The 25023-nt window shown below is 37.5% G+C and overlaps 1 protein-coding gene across 1 annotated transcript in view; it reads left to right on the top strand.

The window, feature by feature from the left end:
• The first annotated feature begins 1164 nt into the window (after window positions 1–1164).
• Dcbld2 (discoidin, CUB and LCCL domain containing 2) overlaps window positions 1165–25023 on the top strand; it is a 120413-nt gene continuing 96554 nt past the window's right edge. The window contains exon 1 of the mRNA XM_003469218.5: window positions 1165–1674. Within this exon, the coding sequence (XP_003469266.1) occupies window positions 1446–1674 (229 nt within the window). The 5' untranslated portion in view covers window positions 1165–1445. The remainder of the gene's footprint in view (window positions 1675–25023) is intronic.

Raw genomic sequence — 25023 nt, 5'->3', positions numbered from 1 at the left:
CTCAGCAGCATAAGCACCTGCCTTGCAAGCAGGCAGTCATGAGTTCGATCCCTGGTACCGATAAAAAGGAAAAAGACAAAAAAAAAAAAAAAAGTCATGACTTGAACCACTGTTAAGTCAGAACCATCTATATAACCCAAATCAACATATCTTCCCCATGTAAACGGTGCTACCTTTCTAACTTTCTCTGTTAATGATACCATCGTCTTTGGGGACCACTGTTGGCACCTGTCTTTTCTCTAAAAATCAGTCAAGGGCTAATCCTGTGGATTTTTCCTTAGTGATTGTATGTTTTTCATCATTCTGCCAGTTCACAATCTCTATCAAATTTCTAATTCTGTTCATTCTAATTTGCCTGCTGCTATCACTCTGGATCCTGAAACGTTTCTGACTGATGTCTGCAACTCCTGGGACAATGTTTGCAAATAGCAGGTGTTCAACAACTGGATTTCTGGGTAAGTGTTCAAATGTTAAATTTGAATTATTTTAGCCTTATGAATCTTCATTTTTTACACCTTTTTTGGTCATCCCTTTTATAATAAAGGGCTTAGGAAACGGGGAATGTATATGTTAAGATTAAACACAACTGGCTGTAGTTTTAATTTAAAAAAAACAAACAAAAACCCACCACTTTTTTTCCTCAGCTCCCACCTATAATCTACCAGGATCCAGGTTTCCCACCCCTTCCAGTCGCCTGATGTGTGGCAGGGAGGAGCAATGAACGCGTTAGCCGGCCCCGAAGATCAGGGAAAGAACAGGAAGCGGGAAGTCCCGGAAGTCTTTGACCAAAACCAGCGGTCGCCTCCGCAGGATCTCTCCCGGCTGCTGCCCCAACAATAACAGGCGCTGGAGCAGGGCGGGGACCACTGGGGGCCGAAATTTGAGGGCGGGACTCGGATTGGGGAAGGCGGGTGGCACGCTGCCGAAGACGGAAGGCGATTGGAGGAGGCAGATTAGGGGCGTTGAAACTCAAGGAGTGGGCCGGCGAGCTAACGGGTCGACCGAGGAGAGAGCCTGCTGATTGGGTGATGCAGAAGGAGACCGCCCTAAGTGGGGGGTGGATTGGTCAAAACTGGCCGAGGAGGCGTGGCCGGCGGGCGAGGGACGGGCGGCTGGCTTGCCTGCCAGCTAGTCAGAGCCGCGGGCGAGCGCGGCGAGCTGGGGTTCGACCCGGGAGCACGGCGTGGAAGGCGTGTTCCCCGGCTCTGCGGCCCGGACACCGGCTTCCTTCTCTCCTTACCCTGCGCTCCCGCCTGGGTTCTCGGGGCGGGGGGTGGAGGGAAGGGGCGAAGGAGGAGGCGGTGAAAGCGGGGTGAAGGGCGGAGTGGTCCCGGCGCGGGCGAGGCGCGCTGCCTCGCGCTCTCTCTCCCCCGCCGGGTGCCTCGGCCCGGGGCGCGCGGGGCTCCGGCCGCCCGCACTATGCAGGCGGACTGCTGGCCGCCGCGATGGCAGGCCGGGTGGTGCTGAGAGCCGGGCGCTGCCCGCAGTGTCCCCGAGTCCGGCCCGCCGCCCCCGTCAGGGCGGCGCTCCCCCTCTCCCGCCTCCTCTCTCGCGGCCCCAACCCCTCCTCCTCCGCGCCCTCCTCTTCCTCCTTGGCCTCCTCCTCCATGCCTCTGTTCCTCCTGCTCTTACTTATCCTGCTTCTGCTGCTAGAGGACACCGGAGCCCAGCAAGGTGAGTGGTCCCCGGGCAGGGCGCCGGGGAGGTGTGGGGCAGATCGTGCGTGGGCAAACCTGGGGGACGCTCGCGGGTGGGGTTGCAAAGGTGGTCTCGCCCTGCTGACCCCCAGGTTGGCACGGTTTTGGGTTTTGGCCACATCAGTCATTTGTCTGGGAAGAGGATACCTGACACCTAGCAATGGAAGCCTCCACAAAGGCAGCCCAGAGAACTTTTGGGGGTGTGACCTGCTTATGTTAAGCCACAGGTATATCTATATAATAGGAAGGCAAGGATATTAAATAATACCTTAAATTTGTTCGACAAATAGTCTTTTGTGAAAGTGCTCGGGTTCTTCAGCAAATAGAGCAAGTTGTGTTGATTTCAGAACCTTGGATTTGGATCGTGTTCTTTACAATCCCTGCTTACTATTGAGGAAGGTTGTATATAAATTGCCTTACTCAAGCAGTGTGTGACCTAGGGTAATGTGCAATGTTGACCAAATGCACACTAAAAGGGTAAGACTTTCTAGAAAGTTATACGACTTTTTAAATTTACAGTTCTTGAAAAACTTAGTGCAGAAATGAGCAAAACTATTTCTTGAATAATCATCAGGGTAGAAAGCGAATGTAAGTCTAAATTTTTTCTTGTTTTGTAGTTTTTAGGCATTGTACCACAATTTTGAATCAGTTTGGCATCAGTTATTGAACATATTTTTCCTTTGCGTTTCTATTTTATTGCAGTGGGAAAGTTTGTTACTTGTTGCTGGGAAGATTTTTTTATTACTGATCTCCACGTTTAAGTTCAGCTTAATGTTGCAGTCATATGGTTTTCAGTAAAGTGTGGAATCAGGGCCATGAGACTGTCATAGAGAAGATGCTGAAACTTTAACAGCCATGTGGAAATGTAATCTCTCAGGGAAAAAATGTATTTTGGTGAACTCAACTCTACAGATGTTGTAGCTCATTCCTACAGTGTAACTTAAAAGTTAGATGCTTGGTATGCAGGTTTTATCAACACCTAACATGTCAAAAGAGCGTGAAACCCTCTGTGTTGAAGTTTGAGAGCCTATGCAGGGAGTAAAGAGAAGTAGGTTTATGTAAGGCTAAAACCTAATAGATCTTACTTTATGCCCAGCCCTGGACTAAGTGGCATATATAGATTAACTCATGTAATCCTCACCATAGCCAGTAAGGTAGATAATGATATCCTACTTCCAACATGAGAAAAACTGAGACATAAAGATACCTTGATTTAGAAGCGAATCACTAAGTAAACAACATAGTCCTTGTTTTGCTTATTTCTACATCTATGTTTATAATCATGTTTTAAAAAATTTTTGCAGTGAAGAAAGCAGTGTGTCCCTCCTTAAGTTAAACTATTGCCTTGCTTTGAAATTTTCTGGTGCCTACTTAAATGTAAAATATAATCACATTTTAAAGAGAATTTAAACAAATATTTTTGTCTTTCATAGCTTTACCATGTATAAACATCAATGCAGAGGAGCACATCTTTCTAAAATAAGAAAGTTATAATAGTAATTAAATGACTAGATTTTAAAAAATTGATTTGGTATGTATCATTTAATCCCTTTTAAACTTTTCTACATTGTTCAAACAAGAATGAATAGTTGTTTCATAGCTTAATGAAAATGAAATGATAATAATATACAGGAATTTTGCAAAGATAGTTGTTATACATAATTATCATTAATATTGAGTTACTAAGTTTGTAAATTAAGGGCTAGTTAGGTAAACATTATCCGAAAACAGAAATTACGTGGAATTTCAGTTCACTGATTTTTTAAAGTAATATATTTTTTTGCTCAGAGGATCCTAAGGAATTCCTTTTAACCCAGTCTTACCTGTCCAGTGGATTGCTTCGAAGTCTGCTGGCACTCCCTCACATAACTCTAGACAATCTTATTTAGAAAGGAGAAGCTGTGCTTTCGGACACTTAACCGAACTTTTAATAATGTGAATTTCCACATGTAAAAGGTGTAGTTTGTATCTCTAAGAAGACATGAAGAATAGGAAGAAATAAAATATTAACAGTTGTCTTTTGGTGATAGAATTATGGGTTCTTTATACTTTTTCAAATTTTTGTAATTTGCATAGTCAGAATAAAAAATAAAGTGAAAAGTTTTCTGATGAAACTTTTTTTCTCAAAAAGTATCTATTCAGATAGAACTGTGTTTCAGTGTTGGTTTATTTTATTTTATTTTGTTTTTTTTTTTTTTTGTGGTGCTGGGGATTGAACCCAGGGCTTGTGAATGCAATGCTAGAGCTCTACCACTGAGCCACGCCCCCAGCCGGGTTTATTTTATTTTTCGAAAATTTTACCAACATCAGTTTAAAATAGAGTATCTTATGTTCATTCCAACTAATTCCATGTACAGTTAGAACAAAGTATATTACCTTCATTCTAATTAATGCCTTAGTTTGCAGTTCCTCAGCAGAATTTGTGCTGACAGTGATTTTTCTTTTTATTTGTTAAATTTATCATTGGTTTGGAAACGTTAACCATTCACAAACAGTGATGCGTTTTAACCATTCTTGTTCCTAGTTTATAGATTCTGCATATTTTATACCTATTTAATATTAGTGTTTTAGATTTGGTTAAATTGTATATTTTTGAGTTCTAAATTTGACATTAGTCTTGAAAATGTTTCTCTTTTCTTCTGAAAAAAATTTTTTTCCCTGTAAATGCTTACTTTCTAGTGCTTGAGATTAAACCTAGAGCCTTGTGCTAGCTGGGTAAATGCTCTCTGCCATTGAACTACATCCTCAGACCTTTTAATTTTGATTTTGAGAGGGTTCTTGTTAAGTTAGCAGACTTTCCTCCAGTTCCTTCTGCTTCAGCCTCCTAGGTAGCTGGGTTGACAAGTATGTGCCCCTACACCCTGTTTATACATCTTTCTAAAAATCTTATGCTAATTGCATATTTACTAATATATATTAAAAAGAAAGTTGATCTGTTACTGAATTTATGTCTCTCATGTACATTTATGGCTAGTAGTTTAGATTACTTCATTTTAGGAATGCAGTTTTCCTAATTTTTCATGGAATGCATGCCTGCCTGCCTTCTGGGTTAGAATATGATGTGATTGCGGTGGCATACCTAGAAATCAACTTTAAGAACACATTGAGACTGATTTGTTTATACCTATTATAATGTGGAAAGGTATTGATTTTTGTTTGTTAATTTAATCTGTGAAACAAATGAGGTTCATTCTTAAAAAGAATAATTTAGTTCCACAGTAATATTTGGAATTAATAGGTGAAAAAGTTTATAGAATATCAGGTAATGCTTTTACTTACTAGTGATTAGGGAAATAATTTTTGAATGGCATTTGTGACTTTGTCAGAAGTGAAGAACTTAGTTCCTATCAGCAAAGAAACATTTGTAATTATTTCTAATATTGATGTTAGATTTAGATTTTTCTTAGTTTGATAAAAATATAAAGATAAAATATGTAGCTTTGTTCAGAGGCAAAAATCATATCATCCTTTTTTGCTGTATTTCTGATTAATTTTGCACAGTGAAAATTAGAAACAGTACACATTGAAATTTACTAATGAAAAAACAATTATAAAACTAGAAGTAAAAATGGTATTAGTTAGGTTTCTCAATGTTACAATCAAAACAAAGGCATTATTTCTCCGTAGAGGTGGTAGTTATTGTTAATTTTGTATGAACAAGTGAGCTTCATTCTATAGGACCAAAAACCAAGGTGAAAAAAAAAAAAAGGTCCTAAGGTGGTTAATTTGGTACAGACTACCAGTACTGGAATTAAAATGACAGATTAATGGATTGATTTCTGGAAGGATATAGTGAGATCATGTATGATGAGAGGAGATTAGATTTACATGAGGATAGGTTTTTAAACTTGAGTACTGTGCTGAGCAAGATGAGGACTCTGAGCTGTGGAAGGTCAGGTAGTTAAATTGCGCATTGATTGAATACATGTAAATAGACAATGTCTGCTTCCAGTTCTTGATTAGTTGGAGGGATGTGGGATGATGACATGAGCTTAGAAAGATTAGGAAAAGCTTCATAAATAACTTTTCCTAAAGTGTGATTGTTGAAGTAGGAAATGAAAGGAGCAGGTGTTTTTCTTGACTAGCTTTTAGTCAGCCATGTAACCACAGCATTTTGCATGTATTTCTAAATATTTTATAGATGATAATGATTGTGTAAAACTAAAACCTTAGAAAATTATAAATAATTCTATGTCTTAATTTATCGACTTACAATTATTCTTTTATTCAGTATTCACGTACCTACATGATCTTACATAATTCTGATTTTATTATCTTTTAATTTTTACTTTATTGTTACATTTTAGATACATATAACATTCCTCATGGGGATTTGTACCTGGGTATGATGTATTTTGCTTCTTTCTTCCCGTCCCACCCAACTCCCTTTAAGCCTCTGTCCCCTTGTTTACCAAAACTTTATTTCCATTGTTTTCTTGTCACTTCTATCCCCCCACCCCTTGTTCGCCTTTTCATTTGAACATCTTCTTCCCCTTTTCCAGTATCTGTTACACATTTTGGTTTTTATTTACACTTTTGGTTTCCACACTAAGAAAACCATGTAATATTTGAACATATGTGTCCAGTTTATTTCACTTAAGAATGTGGTCTCAAGGTGTATCCATTTAGCTAGAAGTGCCTCAACTTACCTTTCTTAATGGAAGAACAGTATGCATTTTATTTTTAAAAAACCCCACATCTTCTTTATCATTCATTGGTTAATGGGCATTTGGGTTGTTTTCAAGATTGAGCTGTTCCAAACTGTGCCATTGTTACCATGATTGTGCCTGTAAATTCTTTGAGGAAGATACCAAGAAAGAGAATAGCTGGGTCAAATAAACCTGCATTTTGTTTTCCGTGGACTGTCCGTACTGATTTCCACAGTGCCTCCCCCAGTCTGCACTCCCACCAGCAGTGGGAAAGGGTGTCTTTTTGCCACAGCCCCACAGCGTTTGTTATTCTTTAATGTCTTGGTGATAGCTGTTCTTTCTTGGATGAGATGGACTCTTGGCATTGTTTTCATTTGTGTCTCTCAAATGACTAATGATGCTGAACACTTTTTCTGCATTTATTCACTGTTTGTCCTTCATCTGAGAAGTCGCTCTTCATTTCAGGTGCCTATTTTTAAATTGAGTCTTTAAAATTTGGGGTGGCTCTGATTTGTTTTGAGTTTTTTGTATATTTTAGATATTAGTCCTTTGAGGAACAACTAGCAAGATTTTTTTTCCCAAACTGTGGGTTGTTTCTTTACTCTCTTGGTGCTTTCTTTTGCTATGCAACAGTTTTTAATATGATGAGTTCTCAGATGTAGATTCTTTGTGATATTCCTGTGTGATTGGGGTTTTGTTCATAAAATCTTTGTCTACCCTAGTGTCTTCAAGAGTTTTACCAATTTTAAGCAGATTTTTTTTGTTTTAATATATAAATCTTTGACCTTTTTTGATTTTAGTTTAAATTTTTTTTTTTATAGTACCGGGGATCGAACTCACGACTGCCTGCTTACAAGGCAGGTGCTTATGCCGCTCAGCTAAATCCCCAGCCCTTGATTTTAGTTTAGTCCATGGTGAAAGATATAGGTCTAATTTTAATCTTTGGCATGTATAAAACCAGTTTTCCCAGCACCATTTATTAAAGAGGATACCTTCCAGTGAAGAGGTTTAGCTCCTTTGTCAAAGATAAGGACATGGCTGATTGTGTTAGGAGTTGTGTCTGCATCTTCTAACTTGTTCTGTTGAACATTGAGTCTGTCTCCCCCCCCCCCCCCCAGTTTTGTGCTTTTATCACTGTAGCTTTGCGGTATAATTTCAAATCAGAGATTGTGATGCCTCCTGCCTTGCCTTTGTTGCTGAGAATTACTTGTTTGGTATTACAGCTCTTTGCTGGTTCCAAATGAAGTTGAATGTTTTCTGTAATTCTGTGAGATATACTATTAATATTTTGACTGGATATCATTAAATCTGTATAGTAATTTTGGGAGTGTGACCATTTTTACTCTATTGGATCTTCCTATCCATAAACAAGGGATATCTGCATTTTCTGATATCCTCATCAATCTTCTGAGAGTACGATAGTTTTCAGTGTAAAGGTCTTTTACTTCTTTAGATCGAATCCTAGATATTTTATTTTTTTTGGATGTAAAACTACCAGCACTTTGTTTTGGAGATTGGAGACCACAAATTCACAATTGATAGCTTTATATGTTTTCCTAAGAGATGAACAGAGGCTTGGGATTTTTGTTATCAGCCTTTTGAGATTTCCCATGATCCCATTAGGGGTGGGCTGTCCTCCTACACCTGCTAAGATTAAGACTAAAACCAGTCAGACTAGGACTACTAAGGAGGCTGAGAGGCTCTAGGGCAAGTTCCTCAGTAATTGAAGATCACCTCTGAGTCCTGTGATAATTCCTCAGTCAGTAAATGCCAAGGCTCTGGCTGCCTTGTGGCCTTTTGTTCCTCAGGAACAACTGGTCATCCTGGATCCCTTGTGTACTGCCATTTAGTCCCTTGCTCTTTCTTCCTTCCCTGTGCCATAAAACCTGGCTAGACATTGGGGGCTCACACAGGGAACCCTGACAGGATGCTATTGTGCAAGATGGTGTTTCCCTGATGGCTCTCTCAGTGAGTTTATTTGTGTACAGGAATGGTATGGACTTTGGAGTGATGACTTTGTATCCATCTATCATATTGAATTTGGTTATTAAATCTAGAAGTCTTGGTGGAAGTTTGGGGATCTTTTAGGTAGAGTATCATGTTATGTACAAGTAATGATAATTTAACTTTTTCCTTTCCTATCCTTACTTCTTTTATTTCCTTCTTTTACTTGCTCTGGCTAATGTTTCTTGAACTATATTGAATAAGAGTGGTGATAGTAGACATCTTTGTCTTATTCCTGATTTTAGAGAGAAAGCTTTCAATTTTTGACCATTTAATATAATGTTAGCTGTTGGTTTGTCATGGATGATTTTTCTAAGATTGAGGTAAAGAAAAAATAAGAAAAAAAACATTGAGGTAAAGACTGTATATCCCAGTTTTCTGTAGGGTTTTTATCATGGATGGGTGTTGGACTTTGTGGAAAGCTTTTTCTGATCATTTGAGATGATCATGTGATTTTTGTCCTTGGTAATATGGTATATTACATTTATCAATTTGTGTATATTGAACCATCCCTGCATCCCTGGAATCAATCCTAATTGGTCATTGTGTGTGTCTTCTTGATGATTTGCTGCTGCATTCTGTTTGCCAGTATTTTACTAAGGATTTTTGCTTGTGTAGGGGAGATTGGCCTGTAATGCATTTTTTAGTTTGGATCCTTCTCTGGCTTTGGTATCAGAGTAATGCTTGCTTCCAGGAATGAGTTTAGGACTGTTGCTTCTCTTTCAATTTCATTAAAGAGTAGGAGGAGTAGTGGGATTAAGTCTCTAAATTTCTTATCTAATTCAGCAGTGAATCTATTAGGACCTGAGCTTTTCTTTATTGCTAGGTTTTTAATTACATCTGCAATTTCACTGACTAAAATTGGTTTATTTAGAATCTTTGTATCTTTTTGATTTAGCTTTGGTAATTCGAATGTATCTAGGAATTTGTTCATTTCTTCTGTGTTTTCTATCTTATTAGAATACAGTTTCTTTTTTTTTTTTTTTAGAATATAGGTTCTTGAAGTAGATATTGATGATCTTCTGGATTTTTGCAGGATCTGTGCTGGTATCACCTTTTTTATTTCTCATTGTGTGGATTTGAGTCTTTTTCATAAGGTTAGCTAAAGGTTTGTCAATTTTTATCTATTTTTTCAAAGAACCAACTCTGATTTATTAATTTATTGTTTTCTTAGTGTCCATTTATTGATTTATGCTTGGATCTTAGTAATTTCCTCCTTCTTACTAGCTTTGGAGTTGACTTGACCTTTTTCTAGAAGCTTAAGGTTGAACACTAGGTTGTTTATTTTGAACTCATTCTGGTTTTCTGATGTGGGCATTCACTGCTGTCAACTTCCCTTCTAGGACTGCTTTCATTGCATCCCATAATTTCCAGTATGTTGTATTGGAATTACTGTTTAATTGTAGAAACTGTCTAAATTTTTAAAATTTCATCTATGACCCACTGGTTGTTCAGGAGGGTGTTGCAAAGTTCTAATTTTAATAATGTTCTGTTACTTTTGAGTCCTTGTTAAAAATAACTTATAGTCTAATTTGCACAAATAAGAATGCTTAAAATATACAGCAGTTAAAAAATTTCAATATATAAAATTTCATGTGAAAGCACTCATTATAAAGTAATTACTATATCATTTAGAACTGCTATTACATTATTTTCTTTATTTCATTTCATTTTAAATTTGTCCTGGACTGAATCTTTGCTAAAGCATTTCAGTAAAAAGTGTTAGTTTATTGACATATGTTCTTTCTAGGTCATTATTTTTCAACATAATTTTGAGTTAAATGAAGAAAGGAAATGCATTCAAATAAAATAATTATTTAATGAATGCCAATATAGTGCACATTGAGACAGATGAGAGAGTGGGTGATCTCCCAAGACCACTAAAGTATTACATACCAAATAAATCTGGACTTGTAAATGTATATAATCGAAAGAATAATTAACTAACTGATTAGGTGAATGATTGGAGGATTCCAGTTTACAGATTCAGTCAAAGGAGTGACCCAGAATTCCCTGCAAAGCTTTTGTGGAGTAGAATACATGTAATTTTCTAATTAAAATGGAATTGTTTGGGATTAAAAAGCATAAGGTATTGGTACTTTTTACTGTTTGGTCATTACAAACTATCAGAATGGAGAGATTGCAACCTAGAACTCTTAGGAGAGTGTGCATGTGTATCAACCCCGGGACATTGAGAGAAGAGAAAGACAAAGCCACTGGCTTCAGAGAATCTGTAATGTCCTTAAGGAAGTAGTTTTGTCTAGGTAGGAGTATATGTATAAAATAACAACCAAGGGGAAATGCGCAGTATGTAGGTTATTAAAGGAGAGAAAACTCTCCTGCCTGGGAAGCAGGAGAATCCTTACTGATAAGTAATTTTAGGTGAGGAAGCTTTGAAGAATTGGTATGTTTCTAATCCATGGGGTTTGCAGACACTTGAAGAGAACACAATACTCAGTAGAGGGGGAGTCCAGAAAGTATGAAAGTGTGGCAGCTTGCCCTACGACAGTGCTTTCAAGCCTCTCAGCCTCTGGTCCTGGCCCACTGTTTGTTCCTTGACCCCTGTACCCTGTGTCCCTGTCCAGTTATTGGACAAATACTTGTAGGTTGGTTACTGTAGACTGGCATGGTCCCATATACGGTACTGGGGAATTGCTCTTCATAGTTCCGACCATAGTGGGATCTCTATCAGTAATACACAACTTAAACTCCTTTAAATATTGTATGTGTAATGTTTTTTACAGCCTGACCTTGGTTTTACTCTGTCCTAATCTCATGCCGATGCCCTTTATGTTTTATAGTTCAGGCATTAGGCTTAGGTGCTTTTTATTCTTCTAATGTATAATTTCATGTTGTGTTGGTCATATTTCTGTCACTGAGAAAACTTAAAAAGAGGATTCATTGTGGCCTAAAGTTTCAGAAATTTCAGTCCATGGTTAGCTGGCGGCATTGCTCTTAGGCCAATCGCAGGATAGAACTTTCATTGTAGCAGGCTGTGGCCGAGCACAGCTGTCCACCTCATTGCAGTGAGGAGCAGAGAAAAAGAGAACATGTACATCTTTTTGCATCTACCTTTATTATTCCATTCAAATCCCACCTTATTTGGGGTGCTGCCATATAGAGGGCAGGTCTCCCCCCTCGGTTTTCTGTTCCTCATGTCACCCTCTGAAACACTGTCACACACACACACTCAGTATTGTTTTAGGTGCCTCTTAATCCAGACAAATTGGCAATTAGGATGAAGAGTACTTGCCGATTTACCTTGCTCCCTGTACAGCTGTGTCTCCAGATGCAATTTCCTCTACTGAGAATGCTTCTAATTATTTTCCTTCTCATTTTAATAAACTCTTAAATACCTTTAAACCCCCTTCTGGGGCTTTATCACCTCTTCAGAGTTCTCTAACCAATAGCCACATTCTCGTCTTCACCTGGTACTTTCGGCACTGTATTTTAAGTATATGTTCTTATCAATGTAGAAAGTTATATTCACTTTTTAACTTGTAATATTTACCATGGTATCTGTAATTCAAAATATATATATTAAGAACCCTCTTTCTGAAATGAATCCCTTGCCCTGAGCGTATTGTTTGGTGTCAGCCCCTTGCATGTGCTTCCTATGATTGGTTATTGCCAAATCCCTGCAAGCCTTGGTCCTGTTTAAGAGCCTGGGCTTAGAGGACCCTCTCGAACCTTACAGATTGTTTGCTGAGGGCCGAATGATCTGCCCAGTTTTTCTTCAGATCTTCTCTTACAGGAATTAGACCACATTTTTGTTCTTTCTTGAGTACCAGAAGAGTCCTTGTTTAAGTAAGAGCTCAGAGTAAAAGCAGGCTACTGAGCACACTCTGCCCTCCACAAGTAGTAACGACCTAAATCAGCACCAAGAAGTTCAGTGCACTTCTTTGCACTATGCTGTCTTTCATTTGGGTACAGAAATAGCCTTCTCCAGTACTATAAAAGAGCCCCTGGTTTTGTTCTGGTAGTTGCTATCTCCTTTTCCCTTGGTTTCTATGTAAGGAAAAGAAAGCACAATTTTCACTCATATACTGAATGAAATTCATTGTATAAAAATGTGCTGATTTATACAGATTTGGTTCCAACTTTCAGGGGTTCTAAACAGAGATGAGTTATGTATTTAAACATGGTAGTAGACCTTAGAACTTACCATGACTGACACTTAAATCCAGTGTGTCTTAGTCCATAACCACTTTATTATTCTATGGAATGGAATAGGTAAATTCAGTAATGTGGTATCAGGAAAGTAATGAAAAACAAAAGCTAGAGAAGCTGATGGGGGCCATGTTGTCATGGGGCCCACTATGGTGCTGACGGAAGGATTTGTATGAGAGGTTAAATATGACATCATCTTTGCATAGCTCTTTTACCCAGTTCATCTGTCCATCTCTAGGTTTATTGCCTCTTCAAGCTCAGGCACTTAACCTCATCGTTTGGACAGTGTTCCTACTTTCTCTCTTGGTAACCTTCAAACTTGGGCCTCTGTGATAGTGTCCATTGTCTGCTTTCTTGGGTTCTGGATAGTGAAGTTACTGGAAAAAGTCATGTGGCACCGTGTTAGGGCCAGACAGATCTGTGCGTAAATAAATTCTGTCCCATCAGGTCTCAGTGGGATGACTAGTCAGCAACAGCATTTTGACTCGTACTTTATAGAGTTGAGCTGTTATCTTGTCCCTTATCCTGGCATAATATCAGTTGGCTTCCTATTTTCTTTGTCCTTTTTTCTGAAACCTTGTCTTCCACTTTGTCCTGGAGGCGCCTCCTGCAGGAAATAGAAATGCTGTTTGAGTGTGTCACACACTGCTATAATGCTTTTACTCTGTACTGGAAATAAGCACACATTGCCGCTGGCTTTTATACATATCTCTCTCTCTCTCTCTCTCTCTTTCCAGTAATTTAATTTCCAGAGAGTTTATATCTCTGCTTTTTTCAGTGAGACTTTTATCTGTATTGTAAATTTTTTTACTTTTTGGCACACTATAGATATTTGTCAGATGATGAATTTCTTGTTTAATCTCTGGCAGTCCTGTACTTTACTGAAACTGTCATTTAAATTGTCAGATTTTTTTGTTTATTTGGGTTTTTTGGTCTGAAAAATCTGGGTGCTTTGGTCTTTCTTAGCTTTTTTTTTTTTTAATCTTACTGACCTTTGAAAATATAGAGGCTTTTGCTTCGGGCATACAAGGTTTAAAAACTAGCTATATTGAAATTAAGATCCATATAACCACTCTAAATGTCTTTAAATCTATAACTAAACTCTTTAGAATGTACTGAGAAGAATCTTCAAAACTGTTCATGTAAGCCAATAAATTTTTTGTTCAGTAGGTGAGTCAGTCTATGAAATGAAAATATTTTTTTACTTTTCCCTACTCTGAAGTTAAAATCTCTTTAATTTTAAAGTGTTTGTTTTCTACTGAGATTCTGTTTTTTTGGACACTTTGGGTCTTGCTTTTCGCCTTGATCTTACTAAGTAGCCCATGCTGGCCTCCAACTCCAGTTTGGAATGATCCTCCTGCCGCAGCCTCCTGAGCACTGGATTACGGGTTTACGTCTGTCTGAAATTCATTTTTCTATCTTTTGCGCCTTAGTCCCAACCCAGTTACAATTTTGGGAGATTTTGTTGTGGCTCAATGAGAGAAGTCAGATCATGTAGTAGCAAGGATGTAGCAGTCCATGTAGCAAGGATTGTTCACTGGGTCTGGCTTTCCAAATCCATGATGTGAACAGCTTTCCTCTGCCATGATGTTTCTATCTTGGAGCTGGCTGACCGTGGACAGAAACCTCTCAAACTGGAACTGAAAGAAACCTCTTCTCCTTCATGCTGTATTTTGTCCCAGCAATGGAAAGCTAACTAGTGTGCCACCTACATCTTATTTTTGCATTTGCCTCTCATTTTTTTTACCTTTGCTCTTTACCTTTTTTACTTTTGCTCAGCTTGATGACTTTTGGTATATTTCAGCTGTTTCTGTTCATTTTGTTTGGTAGTTATCTTCCCTCCTGACAGGCCCTTGTTTCTGATAACTCTGTGTTGTAGAAGCTGATTGTGAGGGAGACATTCTGGTGAATGGGTTGAGGAAGAGTGTCTTAGGACTCTTGAGGTTATAGCGAGCATGAATTCAAGTCCCCTTAATGTAGAAGGAGCAGTGTGTTGCGGAGACTCTGAGGTAGTTTATAGAGGAGAGGTGCATCAGTTTAAGCTTAAGGGGAAAGCAGGGTTACGGTGAGGCTGCAGCGGGACTTCAGAAAAACCAAGTACGCGGCCTAGTGTTTCTCACTTGCTTTGCTTGTCTACATGAGAACAATCATGGCTACCTGCAGTCTATAAGGCTTGCAGCTCTAATTGAAGAAACACTGGGATTTTCCTTATTGTTTTAAGGTCCATATATTGAAGGGAAGGATAAGTTAAAGAGGTTAAAATCCCAAGTTTTAAAAAACTGAATGATTCTAAAGCCTTTCAAATATATTTCTTGCCCAGCACAGTACAATACTTGATTTTTAATTTTATTATTTTTTATTTTGAACGAGGTAAAATACAACAAAACAAGAAAGAACAAAGCCAATCGAGACAATGCAGTGAAACAGAACTTCAGAGCAGGATACCAGGATAGTGGTAATAGGTACCATAGTGTATCTTGTTATCTTCACAGTAGTTGTCTATTCAATCAGGTATAGCAAACTCAAACTAAAAACAGAACATTATAAAACCTATTGGGATAGAATATTGTATAGAGCAAAACAGTTAATCAGGACAAAGTAAAACAATGAAAACAATGTTTGTCTTCAAAGAGATGGTAGAAGGAAATCTCTCATATTTGCTGTGTTGCATACGGTCATCCTCCCCAGAGGTGCTCCTCAGGGCCCCAGTTCAGCATAATCAACCCAACAAGAGTTGCTCTATGTGCTTAGTTGCTGTGGACTCTGGCTGTCCTCCACATCATCCAGATGCTAATGAAGTGGGGTGGGTGTGGGAGCTCAGGGGAGACACTGACTTGTTCTCACCCTGGCACGCCTGCTGCTCATTCTTGCTGACGCCTACCTAGAAGGAGGGCTCTTTGCTTTCTTGCTCAGCTCCCCAAGTTCCAACATGGCTGGATCTCAGGAGATGCTGACTTGTTCTCTCCCTAGCGTGCCTGTTGCTCTTGATTTATTTTTAAATTGAACATCTATGTGGTAAGAGTTATGTTTTGTTTATGTGTGGATAACTATAAGGGTGAGTAGAATGGGTTGCCTTCCCAACAGAACTATAGGTTGGTGTGGGAAAGTGGCATAAATATGCATGATTAAACATATTCAATAAAGAGATTATGATGGGATGAGAAAGATGAGCTTCAGAAAGGTTTTATACAGAATAACATTAGCAGATCATTGCTTGTGGGTGAGAGGAGGATGAGCATTGTTTTCACCAAGTAGAATAGCATGTGCCGTGGTACAGAGGTGAAGGGTCTGAGGAGTGTCATTCAGAGTTCCACAGCTAGAGTGGAAACGTTGTATGAGAAGTCAGGAGCTGAGACTTGAGTGGGAATCAAGGGCTGGAATATAATCGGCTGTGTGTGACCTGACTGAAGAGTTGAGCTTCATTGTATCAGTGGAAAGTAGTTGAGGAACTTTCAAATAAGGGACCCGTGTATCCCTCCTGGTATTTAAGTAAAATAACAGTGAGTATGGACAGCGGGTTAAAGGGAGAGAACAAAGGGTGGGACACCTACTAGAGAATTGTATGAGGGCTTTCTTGTTCACAGGGACTAAATTCAGAAGTATTAAGAAGACTGAAAGAGTCAAACTTGATGACCATATTTTTTTTCTTGAAGTCCTCTTTGTCTTCCTCCTCAACACTTGTCTCATAACACTAGAAGTTTTTCCTAACTACTCTTTATAATTTACACACGGAAGCATCCATGCACAATATATAAATCATCCATAACTTAGTCATCATTTTTGGAATTACTGTGTCTGTAATTACTATAAACTCTATAAAAACATGAACTTTGCTGGTCATTTTCATTATTGTCTCTCTTCTAGCATGGAGCATGGTAAGTGGAAATTCATTGAATACTTGGAATGCTGTGAAACTTCTGAGCAAAAGGTTAATTTTCAGTAAATAACAGTTTGAGAGATTGGGGCCGTGGAGCTTTCTGCATTTGATGGTAACTGAAGTCAGATGCAGATGAGATTATCCACATAAATACGCACAGAATGGTTCAGAACACTTAAGAACTGCACCATCAGTAGTAGGAAGAAGGTCACAGTTAAGGTGTCTGTGAAGTTGCAGATAGTTCAAATAAAAACTAAGACTTAGAGGGAGAACTTCAATAAGGAAGATACAGAAATAAGGAGAGAAGGGTAGCAATGTCCAATACCGTGGAAAGATCATGGAAGATAAAGATGGAAAAGTGTCCATTGGCTTTTGGAAGTTTAGAAAATGACTGCTAAATTTAGCAGGTATTTTTAATGGGAAAGGAGAGAGTCTCCATAGTACTTTCCTTGAGCTACAACAGTCAAAGTTATTAAAACAAAAGATTATTGCCTTACAGTGAGGCTAGAATTCTGATGTTAAAAATGTCAGCTGGGTTTGCTCTTTCTCTGAAGGTTAGGGGAGATCTTTACTTGCCTCTTCCTAGCTCCTGGTGCATGCATTCCTTACCTTTCCTGTGGATGTATCATTCTAACCTTTGCTTCTGTGCTTACATGAGTTTTTCCAATATCTGTGTCCATATATGTCTCCTGTTGCCAAAATATCAATCATTTGATTATGGACTAACCTAGCCAATATATCATTTTAACCTATTATGATCAGCAAATAGCATATTTCCAAGTGTAAGATGATATCCATAGGTTCCAGATGATAGGATTCGAACATTATCTGTTTGGAAGTCACCACTGAACTCACGGTAGTCCTGAGCTAAACTGTAGTACACTGAAGTTAGAATGAGAGGCAAAGAAGTAAAACAAAGTGTAGGCAACTAGAATAGTCTTTGTAAAAGTAAAGCAAAGTGAGAAAGATGGCAGTTGACAGAGGCTACCAGATACAAGAATAAGGGGTGTGTGTGTGCTTCAGTACTGGGCCTTGAACCCAGACCTTGTGCATTCTTGAACACACTGCTGAGCTATACCCCCAGCCATATGTGATTTTTAAATTGCTGCTGTTATTGTTAAAGTTCATTAAAGTACAAATCGAAGGATCTACTAAAGGCCTTCATTATTGTGTATAATTTGCTAAAAAAGAACAGTTATAACTGTCAAGCAAATATAAAATGGGCAGATCAGATATCAGCTTTTTCATTAAAGAAGGAATCAGTAAAATGGTAAAACTAGACCACGGGAGAAAAAGTATGTGTTTATAGGTGTTATGATATGACTACTAGGTTAGGTGGCCGAACTAATTCATGGCATCAAGGTGGAAACTGTAATCTTGGTTGGTTTTCAACTCTACAGAAATTGTATGAATCTCTATGAGATAGTAATCTATGATTTAGCATGTAACCAATATTGGGATCTTTAATCAGTGATAAATAGCAAGTTGGACAAATAAATTTGCCCTATAATCTTTGGGTGGCTTTTACCCTGAGTGTTATTTGAACTTTGTTACTGTTTCCAAGTTTTAAAAACATTTTCTGACATACCTGTACTTGCTACAATCTGTGGAAGTGGAGATGAAGACCTGAAAACCTTGAATTAGTCCTTGATAAAACTAATGTTGGCTTCACTTTATGAGCCGTTAACCTAAGAGAATACTGAGTTGCCCACCTGAGACCGGAACCTGTTACTTTCTAACAATACCTATCTGTGGATCTTGTGATTTTTGTTTTGTGTTTACTCAATAGTGCTCAGCTCCTTTGCAGAGAGAGAGATCATTGTTAAATCTAGATGGAGAGTTTCCCAGGCAGATGCTCAAGTGGTACACAGTACCTAGGAAGCAGAAATATCAGGTAGAATGTAGATAGTTGGAATGGGCATGAGATCCAGGACGGGTAGGAAGAGAAATGAGGCCCAGGTGATCTTAATAGAGAAGTAGAGAAGTCAGGTTCCCAGAAAGTATACAGTGGCTGTAAGAGCTGCATGGCTGAGTGCCTGGCCCACGTGAGATGTGATATGCAGAAGTGAGAATGATTTCTAAAATGGCTAAAGTAAATCTTATAGCTTTATTTTAGAGTTGTGGCTCTGAGAATGAGATACTGAATTGGAGCTGAGGTGACTAGTAGCAATTACTTTGTGATAAATTTACGTTATTTATAAGGCACTAGATACTAGCTTTAGAGTGGAGATACATTTTATAAAATAGAGAGGTTTAGCTTTAGTCAAGCTAAACAGATAAGCTGAATCAGCATATTTTGGACAAGCGTCTCAGGTCTCGTTTTAGTGGTGGTGTTGTAACATTATGGGAATAGTGCCTATATATATTTGTTGATCATATTAGTAAGACATAGGCTTTTGCTATCAGTTGTTTTAATATAGTATTTTGTTTAATTCTTATCGTTTGAAGTTTGAATTGTTAGTGTCTCAGTTTTACAGATGGCAAAATCCAGGCTTAGCAGGTATAGATAACCTTCTCAGTGTCATAGTGGCAAATAGGACATTACAGTTTGTTGTATGAGTCCACTTTGTTTAACCATTATGAGCTAGATAGGTGGTGTATGTGCTTGGTAAGGGTTGAGGATTTATATATTGCTTTCCTTCCTGTAATTAAATTTTATGAGTTACTGCATGTGCAGAGGTGAATTTTGGCTTAAAAAACACAGAAGATAGGAGCAATTTACTGCCTAAAAGTTGCTACATTGACTTTTTTGACTCTAAATACATGTCTAGCTTGTACCCTGAGCAAAAATAAGTAAAAGAAAGGAGCAAACAAGCCCTTAAAAAATGAGACAGGTGTGATGGTACACACATGTAATCTCAGCACTTGGGAAACAGAGGCAGGAGAATCATTGTGAGTTTGAGGCCATCCTAAGTTGCATAGTGAGTTCAAGGTCAGTCTGCCTATGTAGCAAGTTCTTTCTCAAATTCTGGACAAAGGAGAACTGTGGATGAAAAAAAAGAAAAAATAAAAAAATCTTCATGGTGGGGGGTTTATACAGGTAGATCCTGGGATACTTAGGGCAGTGAAACTCCTCTGTATAAAACTATAAGATGAATGCATGTCATTATGTATATTTAGCCATCTATAACATAGCCAACAGCCAACTTCATATTAAGTGGCCAAAAATTGAAAGCCTTTACCTTAAAATCGGGAACAAGACAAGAATGTTCATTATCACCACTCCTGTTCAACACAGTGCTGGAAATACTACCAGAGCAATTAGACAAAAGAGAGAAAAGGAATAAGGATAGGACAAGATGAAGTTAAATTAACATTATTTGTAGATGACATGATACTCTTCATAGAGGACCCCCAAAGCCCCATTGAAAGACTCCTGGGTATAATAAATAAATTCAGCAATGTAGCTGGATACAAAGTCAATACTCAAAAAGCAATAGCATTCCTATACACTAACAACAGAAATCATTGAGAGAGAAATAAGAGAAGCCACATCCTTCACAATAGCATCTATAAATGTGAAATACTTACGAATCAATCTAACAAAAGAAGTAAAAGATCTATTCAGGGAAAATTGTAACACCCTGAAAAAAGAAATGGAAGAGGACCTCAGAAAATGGAAAGACATCCCTTGTTCATGGATAGGAAGAATAAACATTGTGAAAATGGCCATTCTCCCAAAATTGTTACACGAATTTAATGCAATCCTAATTAAGATACCATTAGCATACCTCACAGATCAAGAGGAATCACTCCTAAAATTCATCTGGAACCAGAAGAGACCTAGAATAGCAAAGGCAATTCTAAGCAACAGAGACAAGGCAGGAGGCTTGGGCTTGTGTAGTCATAATCCCTGAGTTGAAGTTGTTAAAAGCTACTGTAATAAAATCAGCATGGTACTAGAATAAAAACAGACCTGGAGATCAATGGAGTAGATTAAAAGATACAACTACAAACAAACTCAGCCACCTTATCTTTGATAAAGGGGCCAAACATGTCCAATGGAAAAAAGAATTTGTTCTATAAATGGTGCTGTAAAAATAGGCTCTTCATATACCGAAAACTAAAACTAGACTCATGCCTATCACCACATACTAAACTAATGTCTAGATGGATCAAAGAACTAAATATTAAAGCAGAAACACTAAATCTGTTGGAATATAAATTAGATAGAAATATTGAGTACATAGTGGTAGGTAGAGAATTCATGAACAAGAATCAAACCGCGCACGAAATACTTCATAGAATCAATAACTGAGATCACATCCTATTAAAGAGGTTTTTTTTTTTTTTGTCTTTTTCTTTTTTTTTATATTGGTACTGGGGATCGAACTCACAACCACACACTTGCAAAAAGGTGCTTAGTGCTGCTGAGCTAAATCCCCAGCCCAAAAGTTTTTTTTTTTTTTGTTTTTGTTTTATCGATAACAGGGATTGAACTCACGACTGTGCGCTTGCAAGGCAGGCGGTTATGCTGCTGAGCCAAATCGCCAGCCCCTTACTAAAGAGTTTTTGCATGTCGAAAGAAATCTCCAGCGTAGTGAAAAAACCCCCCACAAATTGGAAAAAAAATCTTAGTGAACTGTCTCTCAGATCTAGAACATACAAAGAATTTTAAAAAATCAGGTTCTCACATTTCAAAGACCTTTTCCAAAAATAGGCATCTGAAATGAACACACAGTTCTCAGATGAAGAAATATAAATGGCAAATACATGAAAAAATGTTCAGCATCATTGGTCATCAGAGAAATGCAGATTAAACAACACTGAGGTTCCATCTCCATAAAGGATGGCCAGGATAAAGAAAACTCCAACAACAAATACTGGAGAGGCTACCGGGAAAAAGGAACTCTTCTGCACTGTTGATGGGAGTGCAGACTGGTGCAACCACAGTGGAGGTCAGTCTGGAGATTCCTCAAAAAGCTGGGATTGGAAATCCCATTTGACTTAGCTATCCCACTTCTGGGCATATTCCCAGAAGAACTGAAAACAATGTACCACAGTGTTATATGTGCATCTATGTTTATAAAAGCATAGTTGTAATAGCCAGATCTTGGAAACAACCTAAATGCCCATCAACTGAGGAATGGCTAAAAATGATGTTTTTTTTTAATTCAATGGAGTACTATTGAGCTATAAAGAATGATCACATTGAGATACTTACAAGTAAATGAATACAACTGGAGACCAAACTCATAAGTGAAATAAATCAAAGTCACATCTGTATGTACCATACAGTCTCCCTAGTGCAAGAAATGGGAAAAGTACATAAGATATAAAAAACTCCATAAATACAGTAAAAGGATAAGAATCTGCTTAAAGGGGGAAAATAATATCTCAGGGAAAATGAGGAAAAAGAAAAAGGAAAGAAAAAATATCTATAATTATATAAACACACTTAGGATAGTTAAGATGATTGTGCTACAAATTCTATAAGTTGTTGAAACAAAATAGTTAACCTTCCTAGGAATGAAGCAATATTGCATGTTATTGTATGGTGATCTGAGGAACTCTTATGTAAAACAATAACTTCAGTTATGCTCCTACTACCTTGTTTTAAAGGCTTAGATTATCAGTGTTTTGGCCTCTTTGCTATTGTTAATTTTTGTTTTGTGTTTTTCTAGGAATTTGTTTTGTTTTCCCCTCTAATACAGAAAAGAATAGGTATAAGTGTAGAGACTCATACATGTGTACTACTTCTCCTAAAGAGTTTATGGGAATTGATTATATAATGCATGATGAAATGAACAGCTGCTTTGAAGAAAAAGAGACACTAAGGTACCCGGTGCTGATTCCATAGTGTCCTGCTGTGAAATCCAGCAGTACTATTATTCTTTGTTCAGAGTGATTTCAGTCTGTTTTGTATTGTTCAATTTCAACATACATGACGGTATGGACAGCTATTTTGAAGAGAATGAGAGACAGTATGGCAGCCATTGTTGATTTCCCTATTATCTGGTTTTGATGGCCTGAAATGCCTTCATCATCCTGTTCTGATCAGTTTAATACTGTTTTGTTTTGTATGAGTTCATTGTGTGTGAAGATATGGACAACTATTCAGAAGAAAACAAGAGACAGTAAGATAGACATTGATGATCTCCTGTTGTCTTGCTTTAAAATCTGTGTGTCTTACATTGTGTTCTTCTGATCTGCTTTGTTCTGTTTTGTTCTGTTTAGTTTTATCCTCTTTGAAGTAAAATTTAAAAAATTTAAAATCTATTTTAAAAAACAAAATTTCTGGGTTGTATATTTTATCACTACTACCACAACAAAAAAACAGGGCTAGAGAATGATGTGCCATGTGACTGCTAATGTGAAGTAAACTAGAACAACTCCATTTTAATTTCAGGTAAAATTAACTTCAGAAAAAGGAAAATTAAAAGTGACAAAGGGGACATTAAATGAAATTAAAGTACTAGTTTGATTACGTGTTTGAGATACGCAGTGACACAAATTAAGAAACCTCACAGTTAAAGAACTTCTGCCTTATAATTCACAGTAGTAGATAATATACTAAAAACTTCACTGTATCCAATGAAATTGTATGTAGTAGTTAATGGTTGCAACTTCATGTTTTTGAACTTTTATTCCTAAATATTTCGCCTTTTTTTTTCATTTTATTGTAGGATCTCACAGATATTAGGAAGATATAGAAATAGTACTTATTTAGAGGATACTGGCAGACTCAATGGGTCACAATGATAAAAACAAGATTCAGGCTTTCTGCAATTATGATGCAAGATACATTGCTCTTCTTTCTTGACATATTTTTATAAGCTTCCTGCATTTGTGTTGGCTGCTGTGAAAGGAAGTATTTTTGCCACTCACAGAGTTCATATGATTAAAAATCTGTACTACATCTTTCTTAGTAATAATATTACTAAAATATGACTGTGGCTAGAGGGGCACATGTAATCATCATCAGAACATTATCCTAAAAATACTTAATTTGGAATTTAGCTAGAATACAATAAGTTTGCATTTCACGTTGTATTATTTTATTGGCATTTGAATGTATTTAGTGTTTTTTCTGTTTTCTCTAGGGATAAGTAGTTTTAAAGATCATTGCATTTTTTTCCTAGAAAAGTATCCAAATTTGTATGTGGCTTAACACATCTGACCTTAACACTGTTCAAGGGAAGTGAACATGTGTTCTATGAGTAATCCCCTAGGTAAATCTGCATCTGAACAAAAGAGCACTAAGATCAGCTTTCAGTGTTTTTTTTTGTTTTTCTACACTGAATAAAAGTACAATTCAAAAATTACACCAAGAGCTTTCTATGGTTTATGATTAGTTATACTCGAGTGGAATCCATGTAAGGGAGGAACAGAAGGTAGATTAGTTGACAGGGATGGTGGTGAAGATGTGGTTGGGAAAGGAGATGGCATGTTGGGGTGGTTGGGGAGAATAAGAACTAGACCTTTGACATCTATTTTGGAAGTTAGTTTCCCACTTGTAATAGTTTTTGGTCACTTCTTACCTTAATACGGTAAGTAAAAGTAGGTAGTGTGTCCTTGTCACAGATGATTATTCTTCCAAGCACTGAACACTAGTCAGTTTTTCAGATCCTATTGATATCCTTTTCTCCCTATGTTAAAAACTCTTGATGCATTGTCTAAAAAAGGAAGGCAGAGGACATTGTTAATAGTGTATCAGGATTTAAAAGCCACATTAATCTTATCACTCTGCTTAGTTTGATTTTATTCTGTTCCAGTCTACTCATACTATTATTTGAGGGCACAGACAGCTATCCCATAGCAATAGGTTATACTACGGTAACTATCCTTAATTTCCTGTTAACTTAACTTGAAGCCCTGTATTACTTACGCTGTCTTACTATGATTGATCTTTTTTGAATCTGGTTTGTTAGATCGCTGTTTTGTCTTGACTGATTTTATTTGAATTTGGTAGGCTTGATAGTATCAAGTCTAAGAACAGAGGCAACTACTTTGAAGATGACAAGATGTAATAGGATACCCATTCTGGTTTGATTATTAACTGCTTTTGAAGTCCTATAATGTTTCCAATGTTTTGTTTTTATTTACATTGCTAGATAGTGCTGTTCAATTATATTATGCCTGATGATATAGACAATTCTGAAAATAACGAGACATCATAGTAAGTACTGTAGATCACCTAGTATTGTGGTTTTATATGTCTTTTTCATTTCATGTTTTTCTAGGAATTTGTGTTGTTATCTTGTTTTGAAAGAATAGGTATACGTGTAGAGATTCATGCATGTGTAGAACTTCTAACAGTTCACGAGAATAGATTCTATAATGTATGATGTAATGAACAGATACTCTGAAGAAAATGAGACACTAAGATACCCAGTGCTAATTCCATGGTGTCATGATATAAAATCTAGCAATACTATTATTCTCTGTCTAGAGTGGTATTAGTCTGTTTTCTTTTGTTTAATTTCAACATATGTAAAGATATGGACAGCTATTTTGAAAAGAACTAGAGACATGGCAGCCACTGTTGACCTCCCTATTGTCTGGTCTTGAAGACCTAAAATGCCTTCATCATCCTTTTCTGATCAGTTTAGTACTGTTTTGTTCGGTATGAGTTCACTGTGTGTGAAGATACAGACACCTATTTGGAAGAAGCCAAGAGACAATA

The sequence above is a fragment of the Cavia porcellus genome, unplaced genomic scaffold (assembly GCF_034190915.1).
Source record: "Cavia porcellus strain 051 isolate PalLab524CR breed Dunkin Hartley unplaced genomic scaffold, mCavPor4.1 scaffold_15, whole genome shotgun sequence".
Taxonomy (NCBI): Eukaryota; Metazoa; Chordata; class Mammalia; order Rodentia; family Caviidae; genus Cavia; species Cavia porcellus.
The sequence above is the reverse complement of the archived record's forward strand: the minus strand, read 5'-3'. Positions and strand labels throughout refer to the sequence as shown.